This window comes from Brassica napus, chromosome C6 (genome assembly GCF_020379485.1).
Source record: "Brassica napus cultivar Da-Ae chromosome C6, Da-Ae, whole genome shotgun sequence".
Classification (NCBI taxonomy): Eukaryota; Viridiplantae; Streptophyta; class Magnoliopsida; order Brassicales; family Brassicaceae; genus Brassica; species Brassica napus.
Window position 1 is genome coordinate 44,076,515 of NC_063449.1, and position 21,108 is coordinate 44,097,622.

Genomic DNA, 21,108 nt, shown 5'->3' on the forward strand with positions numbered 1-21,108 from the left:
TTTATTAATAATATTACTGTAATATTTTTATATATGTGCTAATCATTTATAAAACTTTAATGGATTTATATTAATTATGACAAATATAAGGATCTTAGTGTAAATCACAAATAATTTTCAAGTTAAATTTGAAGTTTTGTTTTTAGATAAGAACACCTTGAAACTTCAAATATAAAGTTTTACAAACTCTAAAATAGAAAGTCTTTTTTAGAGCATCTCTAAAAGCACTCTCTCTATTTTGAAGTTTGCAAAATTCTATATTTGAAGTTTCAAGAGTTCTTCTCAAAAACCAAAACTTCGAACTTAACTTCAATTTTTTTTGTATTTTACACTATCGTCTCTATATTTATCATAATTAACGTAAATTCATTAAAAATTATAAATAACTAGCACATATATATAAATATTACAGTAATATTAATTTATAAAATCTGACGCTAAAATATAAAATTATAAATAGAAATACATAATTCAATGTTAAACTACAAGTAAAATACCATATTATTCCATAAAATTATTTATGTAATGCTCATAATTCGGTTATACAAAATTTGTTTGGATAACATTTTGGAGATTCGAAAGCAAATTTATGAGACAATTAGTATTGTTGTAATATTTAAATTTGTGTAATAATTATGTCTTCATGTACCTTTTAAAAAAAAATATTAATTTTTTTTTGTAATATTCTTGTTGTCTAATACTAGTTTTAAAATATAATAAATCTTATTTAAAAAATTATTTAATTTTATGTGTAAAACTTGAATTTATAAAAACAAATTCGAAAAATTTATGAGATATAAAATTTTACGGATTAAAATAATAAATGATAAAATACTTAAAAATTATAAATGTGATATATAGTTAATTGTAAGTACTAAAATGTAAATAAAAAGATGAAACTTCAAATATAAAGTTTTGAAGTTTTTTTTTTTAGAGCAAAAAACTTTGTGCTTGAAATTATAGAGTTTGTTTTGGAGATGTCTTATTCTTTTTTTTTTTTGAAACTGGAGATGCTCTTATTCTTGTTACGGTTACTTACAAAACTGGAATTTTCCTATTGATATATATATATATAGTCCGACGGAAAGAATTAGGTTTCTTTTCTTTTTCGTTTTTAGTAACTATTTAACAGAGAGAAAAAAGACAAAGATGTCTAGAATCATTCATACTTTGTATCCTCCATCCCATCACTCTGTATGAAGTTATTGTCTTCTTCCCATCAATTATTTGACAAGAACCGTTTTGCATGATCCTCGTGTTAAAAATCGAAGATGGAATTGAATAGCATAAAGTCTAAACCTCTATTTTTAACCCTTACAGCTAAAATGAATGAATGATCAGAATGCGACGTGAGTAATAAAAAAACCTTTGAAATTTTTTTCAAAGCTGATTACTGTAGATATTTATTTAACAGAAATGAAAGATTTTCAATCTTCTTTTGAACATTAAGCGGTTTAAAATTTAACCCCAAGACTTCCTATAAATACGGATACAATGTGTATGATCTCTATAACTCAACTCAAACAAACAAAGAAAAACAATGGCAATCATGACATCATTGGCCTCTTTTCTCCTCATTCTCCTGTTGGCTGCAGCTGTCTGCACCCACGGAGAAGAATCGGTAAGGGACAGCAATGGGAACGAAGTTCGACTCAAAGAACAATACTACATACAACCGATCAGTAACGGGATTAACGGCGGTAGTCTTGCTCCACTTGCTGGTATAAATCCCTTTTGTGAACCACGTGGTATTAGCGAAACATTTACGGGAGAACCGGGAGTGCCAGTTAGCATAGCATATCCACCGGGGTTCATCACGCCATTAGAAGTTGTCAAAACAAATTTCAGTATAACCATCGAGTTCAAGTCCAACGACTGTAAGGAGCTATCCAAGTTCTGGGAAGTCTATGAAGCACGGTATATCATTGAGCCTCCAATTCTCATCGGTGGTAGACCTGAGGAACCAAATAGCCGGTTTAAGATAGAGAAAGTCGGAGAAGAAGATGGAACAAACATTTACAAATTGACCACTTCTGCCGGAAACGTTGGATCCATCCCACTATTGGGAACTACACCACAACAAGTTCTAGTTCTCACCAATGATGTGGCTAAGACCATATTCGTCAAATTCATCAAAGTTAAAGATGCTACATCTCGTGTTGAGAAGTTAGGTCTAAGGATGATCCCATTCTACTAATCAAGACCATGTAATGTAAAACCTTAAAACCCGGCCCATGACCAAAAATAAGGGGGTTGAGATAATTTAATACCCGTCAGAATAAATAAAATAAATAAAATTATGTTTTCAAACATAAATTTCGATATCCAATATTCTTAATTCTGTTTGAAGTCAAGTAACCCATCAAACTTAAATGGAATTCTAAAATTATTTATTTTCAAGTATATTCGTAAATCATTGTGAGACTAGGCATTGAGTCTATCTAACAAATAATTTTCATGAAGGTTTTGTTAAACCGGCACATTGATTCCCCGCTTAAATCATCAACTAGGATAAGACCTGCGCCTTGCGCAGAGTGAGTTCATTTGTATATATTATCGATAGTTTTTTTTATATATGTGATCATTTTATTTATATATATAAAATATTTTTTGTTGTTATTATATAATTTCTTTCCTATGGATCGGATCAATTTTTATTAAAAATAGTGGAACAAAACTATAATTAATACATCATGGGTTAATCGGATTGGACATTAAACAAATTATGACATAAAAACTTTATTTTTTCCATCGAACACATTCTTGAAAAAATTGAACAGTATTGTTTTCACTGTTGAATTATTTTGACTTTTATCTTCCATATAGTTTTGAAAGCTTTCAAATCAACCATCGAATTGATACATGTCATTTTAATGTTTTTAGTCGTATACTTAAGGAAAACTTACATTTTTGTAATTTAAAGTCGTTTTAAAAAATTCAAAATATAACATCTAAGAAAAAATCTAACATATAAGAAAAATCTAACATATAAGGTGTCCTCATTTTTGTATTTTAAAGTCGTTTTTTAAAAAAAAAAACATATAAGGTTTCCTCATTTTTGTAATTTAAAGTCATTTAAAAAAATTCAAAATATAACATATAAGAAAAAATCTAATTTTTTATTATATGGTTAATGCGATTGTTTATTTTTTTAATAATATAAAATTAAACAAAATGAAGAAGGATGCAAAAATTGTTATCAAATCTTTATTATTCATAATCATTAATTGCCATATATATGTAAATCATAGTAGATAATTTCGTAGCTTTTATTTAGGGAACGAATACACATTTCTTATATTTTAGGTTAATATAATGTTCTCTAGTGGACATTAAACAAATTATGACATAAAAACCTTATTTTTTTCCACGAACACAATTTTGAAAAAGTGAATAGTATTGTTTTCACGATTGAATTATTTTGACTTTTAACTTACATATGGTTTTGAAATCTTTCAAATCAACCATCGAACTGATACATGTCATTTTAATGTTTTTAGTAGTATACTTAAGGAAAACTTACAATTTTGTAATTTAAAGTTGTTTAAAAAATTCAAAATATAACATATAAGAAAAAATCTAACATATAAGGTGTCCTCATTTTTGTATTTTAAAGTCGGTTTAAAAAAAACATATATGGTTTCCTCATTTTTGTAATTTAAAGTCATTTAAAAAAAATTCAAAATATAACATATAAGAAAAAATCTAATTTTTGAGAATTTTATCTAAAGTATACAACCTATTGATCGAAAAATCTAAAACAATACTCATATATCAACAAAATTCTTGTTATCCTAATTTCTAAATCAAAACCCCAAATCCACACTATTATTATTCACAAAAATGAAAACTTTCCAAAAATAGAATTTTTGAGAATTTTATCTAAAATATACAACTTATTGATCAAAACTTTTAAAAGAAAACTCATCTATCAACAAAAATTCTTGTTATCCTAAATTCTAAATCACAACCCCAAATCTACAATATTTCGCTATAAAAATGAAAACTTTTCAAAAATAAAATTTTTGAGAATTTTATCTAAAATATACAACCTATTGATCAAAAAATCTAAAAAAGTACTCATCTATCAACAAAAAATATTGTTATCCTAATTTCTAAATCACAACCCCAAATCTACAATATTTGTATAGAAAATGAAAACTTTCCTAAAATAGAACTTTTGGGAATTATATTCCAAAAATACAACAATTGATCAAAAAATCTTAAAAAATACTCATCTAACAACAAACAATTCTTGTTATCCTAATTTCTAAATCAAAACCCCAAATCCACACTATTATTCACAAAAATGAAAACTTTCCAAAAAGAGAACTTTTGAGAATTGTATCTAAAATATACAACGTATTGATCAAAACTTTTAAAAGAATACTCATCTATCAACAAAAATTCTAGTTATCCTAAATTCTAAACCACAACCCCAAATCTACAATATTTCGCTATAAAAATGAAAACTTTCCAAAAATAAAATTTTCTAAAATATACAACCTATTGATCAAAAAATCTAAAAAAGTACTCATCTATCAACAAAAAATATTGTTATCCTAATTTCTAAATCACAACCCCAAATCTACAATATTTGTATAGAAAATGAAAACTTTCCTAAAATAGAACTTTTGAGAATTATATTCAAAAAATACAACAATTGATCAAAAATCTAAAAGAATACTCATCTAACAACAAACAATTCTTGTTATCCTAATTTCTAAATCAAAACCCTAAATCCACACTATTATTCACAAAAATGAAAACTTTCCAAAAATAGAACTTTTGAGAATTTTATCTAAAATATACAACGTATTGATCAAAACTTTTAAAAGAATACTCATTTATCAACAAAAATTCTTGTTATCCTAATTTCAAAATCACAACTTCAAATCTATAACATTTCTACAAAAAAATGAAAACTTTCCTAAAATAGAATTTTTGAGAATAATATCTTAAAAATACAACTTATTGATCAAAAATCCTTAAAGAATACTTATATATCAACAAAAATTCTTGTTATCCAAAATTCTAAATCACAACCCCAAATCTACAATATTTCTCATAAAATGAAAAATTTCCAAAAATAGAATTTTTGAGAATTTTCTCTAAAATATACAACCTATTGATCAAAACTTTTAAAAGAATGCTCATCTATCAACAAAAATTCTTGTTGTCCTAATTTCTAAATCAGAACCCCAAATCTACAATATTTCTCAATAAAAATAAAATTTTCCTAAAACAGAATTTTTGAGAATTTTATCTTAAAAATACAACTTATTGATCAAAAATCCTCAATGAATACTCTTCTATCACCAAAAATTCTTGTTATCCTAAATTCTAAATCACAACCCTAAATCTACAATATTACGCTATAAAAATGAAAACTTTCTAAAAATAGAATTTTTAAGAATTTTATCTAAAATATACAACCTATTGATCAAAAAATCTAAAGAAAATACTCATCTATCAACTAAAAATATTGTTATCTTAATTTCTAAATCACAACCCCAAATCTACAATATTTTTATAGAAAAAGAAAACTTTCCTAAAACAGAACTTTTGAGAATTATATTTAAAAAATTGATCAAAAAATCTAAAAGAATACTCATCTATCAACAAACAATTCTTGTTATCCTAATTTCTTAATCAAAACCCCAAATCCACACTATTATTCACAAAAATGAAAACTTTCCAAAATAGAATTTTTGAGAATTTTATCTAAAATATACAACCTATTGATCAAAACTTTTAAAAGAATGCTCATTTATCAACAAAAATTCTTGTTGTCCTAATTTCTAAATCAGAGCCCCAAATCTACAATATTTCTCAATAAAAATAAAAACTTTCCTAAAATAGAATTTTTGAGAATTTTACCTTAAAAATACAACTTATTGATCAAAAATCCTCAAAGAATACTCATCTATCAACAAAAAATTTTGTTATCCAAATTTCTAAATCACAACCCCAAATCTACAATATTTCGCTATAAAAATGAAAACTTTCCAAAAATAGAATTTTTGAGAATTTTATCTAAAATATACAACCTATTGATCAAAACTTTTAAAAGAATGATCATCTATCAACAAAAATTCTTGTTGTCCTAATTTCTAAACCAGAACCCCAAATCTACAATATTTCTCAATAAAAATAAAAAAACTTTCCTAAAATAGAATTTTTGAGAATTTTATCTAAAAAATACAACTTATTGATCAAAAATCCTAAAAAAATACTTATCTATCAACAAAAATTCTTGTTATCTTAATTTATAAATCAGAACCCCAAATCTACAATATTTCTAAATAAAAATAAAAACTTTCTTAAAATAGAATTTTTGAGAATTTTATCTAAAAAATACAACCTATTGATCAAAAATCCTTATAGAATACTCATCAATCAAAAAAAAATTCTTGTTATCCAAAATTCTAAATCACAACCCCAAATCAACAATATTTTTCTATAAAAATGAAAACTTTCTAAAAATATAATTTTTTAAATTGTTTCTAAAATATACAACCTATTGATAAAAAAATCTAAAAAATACTGATGTATCAACAAAAAATATTGTTATCCTCATTTCTAAATCAGAACCCTAAATCTACAATATTTCTATAGAAAATGAAAACTTTCATAAAATAGAACTTTTGAGAATTATATTTAAAAAATACAACTATTGATCAAAAAAATCTAAATGAATACTCATCTATCAACAAACAATTCTTGTTATCCTAATTTCTAAGTCAAAACCCCAAATCCACACTATTATTCACAAAAATGAAAACTTTCCAAAAATAGAATTTTTGAGAATTTTATCTAAAATATACAACCTGTTGATCAAAACTTTTTAAAGAATACTCATCTATCAACAAAAATTCTTGTTGTCCTAACTTCTAAATCAGAACCCCAAATCTATAATATTTCTCAATAAAAATTAAACTTTCCTAAAATAGAATTTTTGAGAATTTTATCTTAAAAATACAACTTATTGATCAAAAATCCTCAAAGAATACTCATCTATCAACAAAAATTCTTGTTATCCAAAATTCTAAATCACAACCCCAAATCTACAATATTTCTCTATAAAAATGAAAACTTTCTAAAAATAGAATTTTTGAGAATTTTATCTAAAATATACAACCTATTGATCAAAACTTTTAAAAGAATGCTCATCTATCAATAAAAATTCTCGTTGTTCTAATTTCTAAATCAGAACCTCAAATCTACAATATTTCTCAATAAAAATAAAACTTTCCTAAAATAGAATTTTTGAGAATTTTATCTAAAAAATACAACTTATTGATAAAAAAATTCTAAAAGAATACTCATCTATCAACAAAAATTCTTGTTATCCTAATTTCTAAATCAGAACACCAAATCTACAATATTTCTCAATAAAAATAAAAACTTTCCTAAAATAGAATTTTTGAGAATTTTATCTAAAAATACAATCTATTGATCAAAAATCCTTAAAGAATACTCATCTATCAACAAAAGTTCTTGTTATCCAAAATTCTAAATCACAACCCCAAATCTACAATATTTCTCTATAAAAATGAAAACTTTGTAAAAATAGAATTTTTGAAAATTTTATCTAAAATATACAACCTATTGATCAAAAAATCTAAAAAATACAGATATATCAACCAAAAATATTGTTATCGTAATTTCTAAATCACAACCCCAAATCTACAATATTTATATAGAATATGAAACCTTTCGTGAAATAGAAATTTTGAGAATTATATTTAGAAAATACAACTATTGATCAAAAAATCTAAAAGAATACTCATCTATCAACAAACAATTCTTGTTATCCTAATTTCTAAATCAAAACCCCAAATCCACACTATTATTCACAAAAATGAATACTTTCCAAAAATAGAATTTTTGAGAATTTTATCTAAAATATACAACCTATTGATCAAAACTTTTTAAAGAATACTCATCTATCAACAAAAATTCTTGTTGTCCTAACTTCTAAATCAGAACCCCAAATCTATAATATTTCTCAATAAAAATAAAACTTTCCTAAAATAGAATTTTTGAGAATTTTATCTTAAAAATACAACTTATTGATCAAAAATCCTCAAAGAATACTCATCTATCAACAAAAATTCTTGTTATCCAAAATTCTAAATCACAACCCCAAATCTACAATATTTCTCTATAAAAATGAAAACTTTCTAAAAATAGAATTTTTGAGAATTTTATCTAAAATATACAACCTATTGATCAAAACTTTTAAAAGAATGCTCATCTATCAATAAAAATTCTCGTTGTTCTAATTTCTAAATCAGAACCTCAAATCTACAATATTTCTCAATAAAAATAAAACTTTCCTAAAATAGAATTTTTGAGAATTTTATCTAAAAAATACAACTTATTGATAAAAAAATTCTAAAAGAATACTCATCTATCAACAAAAATTCTTGTTATCCTAATTTCTAAATCAGAACACCAAATCTACAATATTTCTCAATAAAAATAAAAACTTTCCTAAAATAGAATTTTTGAGAATTTTATCTAAAAAATACAATCTATTGATCAAAAATCCTTAAAGAATACTCATCTATCAACAAAAGTTCTTGTTATCCAAAATTCTAAATCACAACCCCAAATCTACAATATTTCTCTATAAAAATGAAAACTTTGTAAAAATAGAATTTTTGAAAATTTTATCTAAAATATACAACCTATTGATCAAAAAATCTAAAAAATACTGATATATCAACAAAAAATATTGTTATCGTAATTTCTAAATCACAACCCCAAATCTACAATATTTATATAGAATATGAAACCTTTCGTGAAATAGAAATTTTGAGAATTATATTTAGAAAATACAACTATTGATCAAAAAATCTAAAAGAATACTCATCTATCAACAGACAATTCTTGTTATCCTAATTTCTAAATCAAAACCCCAAATCCACACTATTATTCACAAAAATGAATACTTTCCAAAAATAGAAATTTTGAGAATTTTATCTAAAATATACAACCTATTGATCAAAACTTTTAAAAGAATACTCATCTATCAACAAAAATTCTTGTTGTCCTAATTTCTAAATCAGAACCCCAAATCTACAATATTTCTCAATAAAAATAAAACTTTCCTAAAATAGAATTTTTGAGAATTTTATCTTAAAAATACAACTTATTGATCAAAAATCCTCAAAGAATACTCATCTATCAACAAAAATTCTTGTTATCCAAAATTCTAAATCACAACCCCCAAATCTACAATATTTCTCTATAAAAATGAAAACTTTCTAAAAATAGAATTTTTGAGAATTTTATCTAAAACATACAACCTATTGATCAAAACTTTTAAAAGAATGCTCATTTATCAACAAAAATTCTCGTTGTTCTAATTTCTAAATCAGAACCCCAAATCTACAATATTTTTCAATAAAAATAAAACTTTCCTAAAATAAAATTTTTGAGAATTTTATCTTAAAAATACAACTTATTGATCCAAAATCTTCAAAGAATTTTATCTTAAAACTAGAATTAGACAACAAGAATATTATAAAAGAAACTTAATAAAAAACATTTTTGAAAAGATACGTGAAGACATAATTATTGCACAAATTTAAATATTACAACAATACTAATAATCTAGTAAATTTGCTCTCGAACCTCTAAAATATTTTCCAAACAAATTTTGTGTAATTGAAAGTGGATCATTGCCAAAATAATTTTATGGAATAATGTGATATTTTGCTTGTACTTTAATAACTAAGTATGTATTACTACTTATAATTTTATATTTTAGTGTAAGATTTTATTAATAATATTACTGTAATATTTTTATATATGTGCTAATCATTTATAAAACTTTAATGGATTTATATTAATTATGACAAATATAAGGATCTTAGTGTAAATCACAAATAATTTTCAAGTTAAATTTGAAGTTTTGTTTTTAGATAAGAACACCTTGAAACTTCAAATATAAAGTTTTACAAACTCTAAAATAGAAAGTCTTTTTTAGAGCATCTCTAAAAGCACTCTCTCTATTTTGAAGTTTGCAAAACTCTATATTTGAAGTTTCAAGAGTTCTTCTCAAAAACCAAAACTTCGAACTTAACTTCAATTTTTTTTGTATTTTACACTATCGTCTCTATATTTATCATAATTAACGTAAATTCATTAAAAATTATAAATAACTAGCACATATATATAAATATTACAGTAATATTAATTTATAAAATCTGACGCTAAAATATAAAATTATAAATAGAAATACATAATTCAATGTTAAACTACAAGTAAAATACCATATTATTCCATAAAATTATTTATGTAATGCTCATAATTCGGTTATACAAAATTTGTTTGGATAACATTTTGGAGATTCGAAAGCAAATTTATGAGACAATTAGTATTGTTGTAATATTTAAATTTGTGTAATAATTATGTCTTCATGTACCTTTTAAAAAAAAATATTAAGTTTTTTTTGTAATATTCTTGTTGTCTAATACTAGTTTTAAAATATAATAAATCTTATTTAAAAAATTATTTAATTTTATGTGTAAAACTTGAATTTATAAAAACAAATTCGAAAAATTTATGAGATATAAAATTTTACGGATTAAAATAATAAATGATAAAATACTTAAAAATTATAAATGTGATATATAGTTAATTGTAAGTACTAAAATGTAAATAAAAAGATGAAACTTCAAATATAAAGTTTTGAAGTTTTTTTTTTTTAGAGCAAAAAACTTTGTGCTTGAAATTATAGAGTTTGTTTTGGAGATGTCTTATTCTTTTTTTTTTTGAAACTGGAGATGCTCTTATTCTTGTTACGGTTACTTACAAAACTGGAATTTTCCTATTGATATATATATATAGTCCGACGGAAAGAATTAGGTTTCTTTTCTTTTTCGTTTTTAGTAACTATTTAACAGAGAGAAAAAAGACAAAGATGTCTAGAATCATTCATACTTTGTATCCTCCATCCCATCACTCTGTATGAAGTTATTGTCTTCTTCCCATCAATTATTTGACAAGAACCGTTTTGCATGATCCTCGTGTTAAAAATCGAAGATGGAATTGAATAGCATAAAGTCTAAACCTCTATTTTTAACCCTTACAGCTAAAATGAATGAATGATCAGAATGCGACGTGAGTAATAAAAAAACCTTTGAAATTTTTTTCAAAGCTGATTACTGTAGATATTTATTTAACAGAAATGAAAGATTTTCAATCTTCTTTTGAACATTAAGCGGTTTAAAATTTAACCCCAAGACTTCCTATAAATACGGATACAATGTGTATGATCTCTATAACTCAACTCAAACAAACAAAGAAAAACAATGGCAATCATGACATCATTGGCCTCTTTTCTCCTCATTCTCCTGTTGGCTGCAGCTGTCTGCACCCACGGAGAAGAATCGGTAAGGGACAGCAATGGGAACGAAGTTCGACTCAAAGAACAATACTACATACAACCGATCAGTAACGGGATTAACGGCGGTAGTCTTGCTCCACTTGCTGGTATAAATCCCTTTTGTGAACCACGTGGTATTAGCGAAACATTTATGGGAGAACCGGGAGTGCCAGTTAGCATAGCATATCCACCGGGGTTCATCACGCCATTAGAAGTTGTCAAAACAAATTTCAGTATAACCATCGAGTTCAAGTCCAACGACTGTAAGGAGCTATCCAAGTTCTGGGAAGTCTATGAAGCACGGTATATCATTGAGCCTCCAATTCTCATCGGTGGTAGACCTGAGGAACCAAATAGCCGGTTTAAGATAGAGAAAGTCGGAGAAGAAGATGGAACAAACATTTACAAATTGACCACTTCTGCCGGAAACGTTGGATCCATCCCACTATTGGGAACTACACCACAACAAGTTCTAGTTCTCACCAATGATGTGGCTAAGACCATATTCGTCAAATTCATCAAAGTTAAAGATGCTACATCTCGTGTTGAGAAGTTAGGTCTAAGGATGATCCCATTCTACTAATCAAGACCATGTAATGTAAAACCTTAAAACCCGGCCCATGACCAAAAATAAGGGGGTTGAGATAATTTAATACCCGTCAGAATAAATAAAATAAATAAAATTATGTTTTCAAACATAAATTTCGATATCCAATATTCTTAATTCTGTTTGAAGTCAAGTAACCCATCAAACTTAAATGGAATTCTAAAATTATTTATTTTCAAGTATATTCGTAAATCATTGTGAGACTAGGCATTGAGTCTATCTAACAAATAATTTTCATGAAGGTTTTGTTAAACCGGCACATTGATTCCCCGCTTAATCATCAACTAGGATAAGACCTGCGCCTTGCGCAGGGTGAGTTCATTTGTATATATTATCGATAGTTTTTTTTATATATGTGATCATTTTATTTATATATATAAAATATTTTTTGTTGTTATTATATAATTTCTTTCCTATGGATCGGATCAATTTTTATTAAAAATAGTGGAACAAAACTATAATTAATACATCATGGGTTAATCGGATTGGACATTAAACAAATTATGACATAAAAACTTTATTTTTTCCATCGAACACATTCTTGAAAAAATTGAACAGTATTGTTTTCACTGTTGAATTATTTTGACTTTTATCTTCCATATAGTTTTGAAAGCTTTCAAATCAACCATCGAATTGATACATGTCATTTTAATGTTTTTAGTCGTATACTTAAGGAAAACTTACATTTTTGTAATTTAAAGTCGTTTTAAAAAATTCAAAATATAACATCTAAGAAAAAATCTAACATATAAGAAAAATCTAACATATAAGGTGTCCTCATTTTTGTATTTTAAAGTCGTTTTTTAAAAAAAAAACATATAAGGTTTCCTCATTTTTGTAATTTAAAGTCATTTAAAAAAATTCAAAATATAACATATAAGAAAAAATCTAATTTTTTATTATATGGTTAATGCGATTGTTTATTTTTTTTAATAATATAAAATTAAACAAAATGAAGAAGGATGCAAAAATTGTTATCAAATCTTTATTATTCATAATCATTAATTGCCATATATATGTAAATCATAGTAGATAATTTCGTAGCTTTTATTTAGGGAACGAATACACATTTCTTATATTTTAGGTTAATATAATGTTCTCTAGTGGACATTAAACAAATTATGACATAAAAACCTTATTTTTTTCCACGAACACAATTTTGAAAAAGTGAATAGTATTGTTTTCACGATTGAATTATTTTGACTTTTAACTTACATATGGTTTTGAAATCTTTCAAATCAACCATCGAACTGATACATGTCATTTTAATGTTTTTAGTAGTATACTTAAGGAAAACTTACAATTTTGTAATTTAAAGTTGTTTTAAAAAATTCAAAATATAACATATAAGAAAAAATCTAACATATAAGGTGTCCTCATTTTTGTATTTTAAAGTCGGTTTAAAAAAAACATATATGGTTTCCTCATTTTTGTAATTAAAAGTCATTTAAAAAAAATTCAAAATATAACATATAAGAAAAAATCTAATTTTTGAGAATTTTATCTAAAGTATACAACCTATTGATCGAAAAATCTAAAACAATACTCATATATCAACAAAAATTCTTGTTATCCTAATTTCTAAATCAAAACCCCAAATCCACACTATTATTATTCACAAAAATGAAAACTTTCCAAAAATAGAATTTTTGAGAATTTTATCTAAAATATACAACTTATTGATCAAAACTTTTAAAAGAAAACTCATCTATCAACAAAAATTCTTGTTATCCTAAATTCTAAATCACAACCCCAAATCTACAATATTTCGCTATAAAAATGAAAACTTTTCAAAAATAAAATTTTTGAGAATTTTATCTAAAATATACAACCTATTGATCAAAAAATCTAAAAAAGTACTCATCTATCAACAAAAAATATTGTTATCCTAATTTCTAAATCACAACCCCAAATCTACAATATTTGTATAGAAAATGAAAACTTTCCTAAAATAGAACTTTTGGGAATTATATTCCAAAAATACAACAATTGATCAAAAAATCTTAAAAAATACTCATCTAACAACAAACAATTCTTGTTATCCTAATTTCTAAATCAAAACCCCAAATCCACACTATTATTCACAAAAATGAAAACTTTCCAAAAAGAGAACTTTTGAGAATTGTATCTAAAATATACAACGTATTGATCAAAACTTTTAAAAGAATACTCATCTATCAACAAAAATTCTAGTTATCCTAAATTCTAAACCACAACCCCAAATCTACAATATTTCGCTATAAAAATGAAAACTTTCCAAAAATAAAATTTTCTAAAATATACAACCTATTGATCAAAAAATCTAAAAAAGTACTCATCTATAAACAAAAAATATTGTTATCCTAATTTCTAAATCACAACCCCAAATCTACAATATTTGTATAGAAAATGAAAACTTTCCTAAAATAGAACTTTTGAGAATTATATTCAAAAAATACAACAATTGATCAAAAATCTAAAAGAATACTCATCTAACAACAAACAATTCTTGTTATCCTATTTTCTAAATCAAAACCCTAAATCCACACTATTATTCACAAAAATGAAAACTTTCCAAAAATAGAACTTTTGAGAATTTTATCTAAAATATACAACCTATTGATCAAAACTTTTTAAAGAATACTCATTTATCAACAAAAATTCTTGTTATCCTAATTTCAAAATCACAACTTCAAATCTATAACATTTCTACAAAAAAATGAAAACTTTCCTAAAATAGAATTTTTGAGAATAATATCTTAAAAATACAACTTATTGATCAAAAATCCTTAAAGAATACTTATATATCAACAAAAATTCTTGTTATCCAAAATTCTAAATCACAACCCCAAATCTACAATATTTCTCTATAAAATGAAAACTTTCCAAAAATAGAATTTTTGAGAATTTTCTCTAAAATATACAACCTATTGATCAAAACTTTTAAAAGAATGCTCATCTATCAACAAAAATTCTTGTTGTCCTAATTTCTAAATCAGAACCCCAAATCTACAATATTTCTCAATAAAAATAAAATTTTCCTAAAACAGAATTTTTGAGAATTTTATCTTAAAAATACAACTTATTGATCAAAAATCCTCAATGAATACTCTTCTATCACCAAAAATTCTTGTTATCCTAAATTCTAAATCACAACCCTAAATCAACAATATTACGCTATAAAAATGAAAACTTTCTAAAAATAGAATTTTTGAGAATTTTATCTAAAATATACAACCTATTGATCAAAAAATCTAAAGAAAATACTCATCTATCAACTAAAAATATTGTTATCTTAATTTCTAAATCACAACCCCAAATCTACAATATTTTTATAGAAAAAGAAAACTTTCCTAAAACAGAACTTTTGAGAATTATATTTAAAAAATTGATCAAAAAATCTAAAAGAATACTCATCTATCAACAAACAATTCTTGTTATCCTAATTTCTTAATCAAAACCCCAAATCCACACTATTATTCACAAAAATGAAAACTTTCCAAAAATAGAATTTTTGAGAATTTTATCTAAAATATACAACCTATTGATCAAAACTTTTAAAAGAATGCTCATTTATCAACAAAAATTCTTGTTGTCCTAATTTCTAAATCAGAGCCCCAAATCTACAATATTTCTCAATAAAAATAAAAAAATTCCTAAAATAGAATTTTTGAGAATTTTACCTTAAAAATACAACTTATTGATCAAAAATCCTCAAAGAATACTCATCTATCAACAAAAAATTTTGTTATCCAAATTTCTAAATCACAACCCCAAATCTACAATATTTCGCTATAAAAATGAAAACTTTCCAAAAATAGAATTTTTGAGAATTTTATCTAAAATATACAACCAATTGATCAAAACTTTTAAAAGAATGATCATCTATCAACAAAAATTCTTGTTGTCCTAATTTCTAAACCAGAACCCCAAATCTACAATATTTCTCAATAAAAATAAAAAAACTTTCCTAAAATAGAATTTTTGAGAATTTTATCTAAAAAATACAACTTATTGATCAAAAATCCTAAAAAAATACTTATCTATCAACAAAAATTCTTGTTATCTTAATTTATAAATCAGAACCCCAAATCTACAATATTTCTAAATAAAAATAAAAACTTTCTTAAAATAGAATTTTTGAGAATTTTATCTAAAAAATACAACCTATTGATCAAAAATCCTTATAGAATACTCATCAATCAAAACAAAATTCTTGTTATCCAAAATTCTAAATCACAACCCCAAATCAACAATATTTTTCTATAAAAATGAAAACTTTCTAAAAATATAATTTTTTTAATTGTTTCTAAAATATACAACCTATTGATAAAAAAATCTAAAAAATACTGATGTATCAACAAAAAATATTGTTATCCTCATTTCTAAATCAGAACCCTAAATCTACAATATTTCTATAGAAAATGAAAACTTTCATAAAATAGAACTTTTGAGAATTATATTTAAAAAATACAACTATTGATCAAAAAAATCTAAATGAATACTCATCTATCAACAAACAATTCTTGTTATCCTAATTTCTAAGTCAAAACCCCAAATCCACACTATTATTCACAAAAATGAAAACTTTCCAAAAATAGAATTTTTGAGAATTTTATCTAAAATATACAACCTGTTGATCAAAACTTTTTAAAGAATACTCATCTATCAACAAAAATTCTTGTTGTCCTAACTTCTAAATCAGAACCCCAAATCTATAATATTTCTCAATAAAATTAAACTTTCATAAAATAGAATTTTTGAGAATTTTATCTTAAAAATACAACTTATTGATCAAAAATCCTCAAAGAATACTCATCTATCAACAAAAATTCTTGTTATCCAAAATTCTAAATCACAACCCCAAATCTACAATATTTCTCTATAAAAATGAAAACTTTCTAAAAATAGAATTTTTGAGAATTTTATCTAAAATATACAACCTATTGATCAAAACTTTTAAAAGAATGCTCATCTATCAATAAAAATTCTCGTTGTTCTAATTTCTAAATCAGAACCTCAAATCTACAATATTTCTCAATAAAAATAAAACTTTCCTAAAATAGAATTTTTGAGAATTTTATCTAAAAAATACAACTTATTGATAAAAAAATTCTAAAAGAATACTCATCTATCAACAAAAATTCTTGTTATCCTAATTTCTAAATCAGAACACCAAATCTACAATATTTCTCAATAAAAATAAAAACTTTCCTAAAATAGAATTTTTGAGAATTTTATCTAAAAAATACAATCTATTGATCAAAAATCCTTAAAGAATACTCATCTATCAACAAAAGTTCTTGTTATCCAAAATTCTAAATCACAACCCCAAATCTACAATATTTCTCTATAAAAATGAAAACTTTGTAAAAATAGAATTTTTGAAAATTTTATCTAAAATATACAACCTATTGATCAAAAAATCTAAAAAATACTGATATATCAACAAAAATATTGTTATCGTAATTTCTAAATCACAACCCCAAATCTACAATATTTATATAGAATATGAAACCTTTCGTGAAATAGAAATTTTGAGAATTATATTTAGAAAATACAACTATTGATCAAAAAATCTAAAAGAATACTCATCTATCAACAGACAATTCTTGTTATCCTAATTTCTAAATCAAAACCCCAAATCCACACTATTATTCACAAAAATGAATACTTTCCAAAAATAGAATTTTGAGAATTTTATCTAAAATATACAACCTATTGATCAAAACTTTTAAAAGAATACTCATCTATCAACAAAAATTCTTGTTGTCCTAATTTCTAAATCAGAACCCCAAATCTACAATATTTCTCAATAAAAATAAAACTTTCCTAAAATAGAATTTTTGAGAATTTTATCTTAAAAATACAACTTATTGATCAAAAATCCTCAAAGAATACTCATCTATCAACAAAAATTCTTGTTATCCAAAATTCTAAATCACAACCCCAAATCTACAATATTTCTCTATAAAAATGAAAACTTTCTAAAAATAGAATTTTTGAGAATTTTATCTAAAACATACAACCTATTGATCAAAACTTTTAAAAGAATGCTCATTTATCAACAAAAATTCTCGTTGTTCTAATTTCTAAATCAGAACCCCAAATCTACAATATTTCTCAATAAAAATAAAACTTTCCTAAAATAGAATTTTTGAGAATTTTATCTTAAAAATACAACTTATTGATCCAAAATCTTCAAAGAATTTTATCTTAAAACTAGAATTAGACAACAAGAATATTATAAAAGAAATTTAATAAAAAACATTTTTGAAAAGATACGTGAAGACATAATTATTGCACAAATTTAAATATTACAACAATACTAATAATCTAGTAAATTTGCTCTCGAACCTCTAAAATATTTTCCAAACAAATTTTGTGTAATTGAAAGTGGATCATTGCCAAAATAATTTTATGGAATAATGTGATATTTTGCTTGTACTTTAATAACTAAGTATGTATTACTACTTATAATTTTATATTTTAGTGTAAGATTTTATTAATAATATTACTGTAATATTTTTATATATGTGCTAATCATTTATAAAACTTTAATGGATTTATATTAATTATGACAAATATAAGGATCTTAGTGTAAATCACAAATAATTTTCAAGTTAAATTTGAAGTTTTGTTTTTAGATAAGAACACCTTGAAACTTCAAATATAAAGTTTTACAAACTCTAAAATAGAAAGTCTTTTTTAGAGCATCTCTAAAAGCACTCTCTCTATTTTGAAGTTTGCAAAATTCTATATTTGAAGTTTCAAGAGTTCTTCTCAAAAACCAAAACTTCGAACTTAACTTCAATTTTTTTTGTATTTTACACTATCGTCTCTATATTTATCATAATTAACGTAAATTCATTAAAAATTATAAATAACTAGCACATATATATAAATATTACAGTAATATTAATTTATAAAATCTGACGCTAAAATATAAAATTATAAATAGAAATACATAATTCAATGTTAAACTACAAGTAAAATACCATATTATTCCATAAAATTATTTATGTAATGCTCATAATTCGGTTATACAAAATTTGTTTGGATAACATTTTGGAGATTCGAAAGCAAATTTATGAGACAATTAGTATTGTTGTAATATTTAAATTTGTGTAATAATTATGTCTTCATGTACCTTTTAAAAAAAAAAATTAATTTTTTTTTGTAATATTCTTGTTGTCTAATACTAGTTTAAAATATAATAAATCTTATTTAAAAAATTATTTAATTTTATGTGTAAAACTTGAATTTATAAAAACAAATTCGAAAAATTTATGAGATATAAAATTTTACGGATTAAAATAATAAATGATAAAATACTTAAAAATTATAAATGTGATATATAGTTAATTGTAAGTACTAAAATGTAAATAAAAAGATGAAACTTCAAATATAAAGTTTTGAAGTTTTTTTTTTTAGAGCAAAAAACTTTGTGCTTGAAATTATAGAGTTTGTTTTGGAGATGTCTTATTCTTTTTTTTTTTGAAACTGGAGATGCTCTTATTCTTGTTACGGTTACTTACAAAACTGGAATTTTCCTATTGATATATATATATAGTCCGACGGAAAGAATTAGGTTTCTTTTCTTTTTCGTTTTTAGTAACTATTTAACAGAGAGAAAAAAGACAAAGATGTCTAGAATCATTCATACTTTGTATCCTCCATCCCATCACTCTGTATGAAGTTATTGTCTTCTTCCCATCAATTATTTGACAAGAACCGTTTTGCATGATCCTCGTGTTAAAAATCGAAGATGGAATTGAATAGCATAAAGTCTAAACCTCTATTTTTAACCCTTACAGCTAAAATGAATGAATGATCAGAATGCGACGTGAGTAATAAAAAAACCTTTGAAATTTTTTTCAAAGCTGATTACTGTAGATATTTATTTAACAGAAATGAAAGATTTTCAATCTTCTTTTGAACATTAAGCGGTTTAAAATTTAACCCCAAGACTTCCTATAAATACGGATACAATGTGTATGATCTCTATAACTCAACTCAAACAAACAAAGAAAAACAATGGCAATCATGACATCATTGGCCTCTTTTCTCCTCATTCTCCTGTTGGCTGCAGCTGTCTGCACCCACGGAGAAGAATCGGTAAGGGACAGCAATGGGAACGAAGTTCGACTCAAAGAACAATACTAGATACAACCGATCAGTAACGGGATTAACGGCGGTAGTCTTGCTCCACTTGCTGGTATAAATCCCTTTTGTGAACCACGTGGTATTAGCGAAACATTTACGGGAGAACCGGGAGTGCCAGTTAGCATAGCATATCCACCGGGGTTCATCACGCCATTAGAAGTTGTCAAAACAAATTTCAGTATAACCATCGAGTTCAAGTCCAACGACTGTAAGGAGCTATCCAAGTTCTGGGAAGTCTATGAAGCACGGTATATCATTGAGCCTCCAATTCTCATCGGTGGTAGACCTGAGGAACCAAATAGCCGGTTTAAGATAGAGAAAGTCGGAGAAGAAGATGGAACAAACATTTACAAATTGACCACTTCTGCCGGAAACGTTGGATCCATCCCACTATTGGGAACTACACCACAACAAGTTCTAGTTCTCACCAATGATGTGGCTAAGACCATATTCGTCAAATTCATCAAAGTTAAAGATGCTACATCTCGTGTTGAGAAGTTAGGTCTAAGGATGATCCCATTCTACTAATCAAGACCATGTAATGTAAAACCTTAAAACCCGGCCCATGACCAAAAATAAGGGGGTTGAGATAATTTAATACCCGTCAGAATAAATAAAATAAATAAAATTATGTTTTCAAACATAAATTTCGATATCCAATATTCTTAATTCTGTTTGAAGTCAAGTAACCCATCAAACTTAAATGGAATTCTAAAATTATTTATTTTCAAGTATATTCGTAAATCATTGTGAGACTAGGCATTGAGTCTATCTAACAAATAATTTTCATGAAGGTTTTGTTAAACCGGCACATTGATTCCCCGCTTAAATCATCAACTAGGATAAGACCTGCGCCTTGCGCAGAGTGAGTTCATTTGTATATATTATCGATAGTTTTTTTTATATATGTGATCATTTTATTTATATATATAAAATATTTTTTGTTGTTATTATA

General features: G+C 24.7%; 2 protein-coding genes and 1 pseudogene across 2 annotated transcripts; all 3 read left to right on the forward strand.

Annotated features, from left to right (window-relative positions):
* The first annotated feature begins 1,495 nt into the window (after positions 1-1,495).
* Positions 1,496-2,324, forward strand: LOC106409804 (kunitz trypsin inhibitor 2-like). Its single transcript, XM_013850361.3, has one exon. The coding sequence runs from the start codon at positions 1,541-1,543 to the stop codon at positions 2,195-2,197; it is 657 nt and encodes a 218-aa protein (XP_013705815.1). The 5' UTR covers positions 1,496-1,540; the 3' UTR covers positions 2,198-2,324.
* An 8,958-nt stretch (positions 2,325-11,282) lies between these two features.
* LOC125589109 (kunitz trypsin inhibitor 2-like) lies at positions 11,283-12,111 on the forward strand. The gene has a single exon (XM_048761368.1). The coding sequence runs from the start codon at positions 11,328-11,330 to the stop codon at positions 11,982-11,984; it is 657 nt and encodes a 218-aa protein (XP_048617325.1). The 5' UTR covers positions 11,283-11,327; the 3' UTR covers positions 11,985-12,111.
* A 7,876-nt stretch (positions 12,112-19,987) lies between these two features.
* Positions 19,988-20,808, forward strand: LOC125589110 (annotated as a pseudogene).
* The last annotated feature ends 300 nt before the right edge of the window (positions 20,809-21,108 follow it).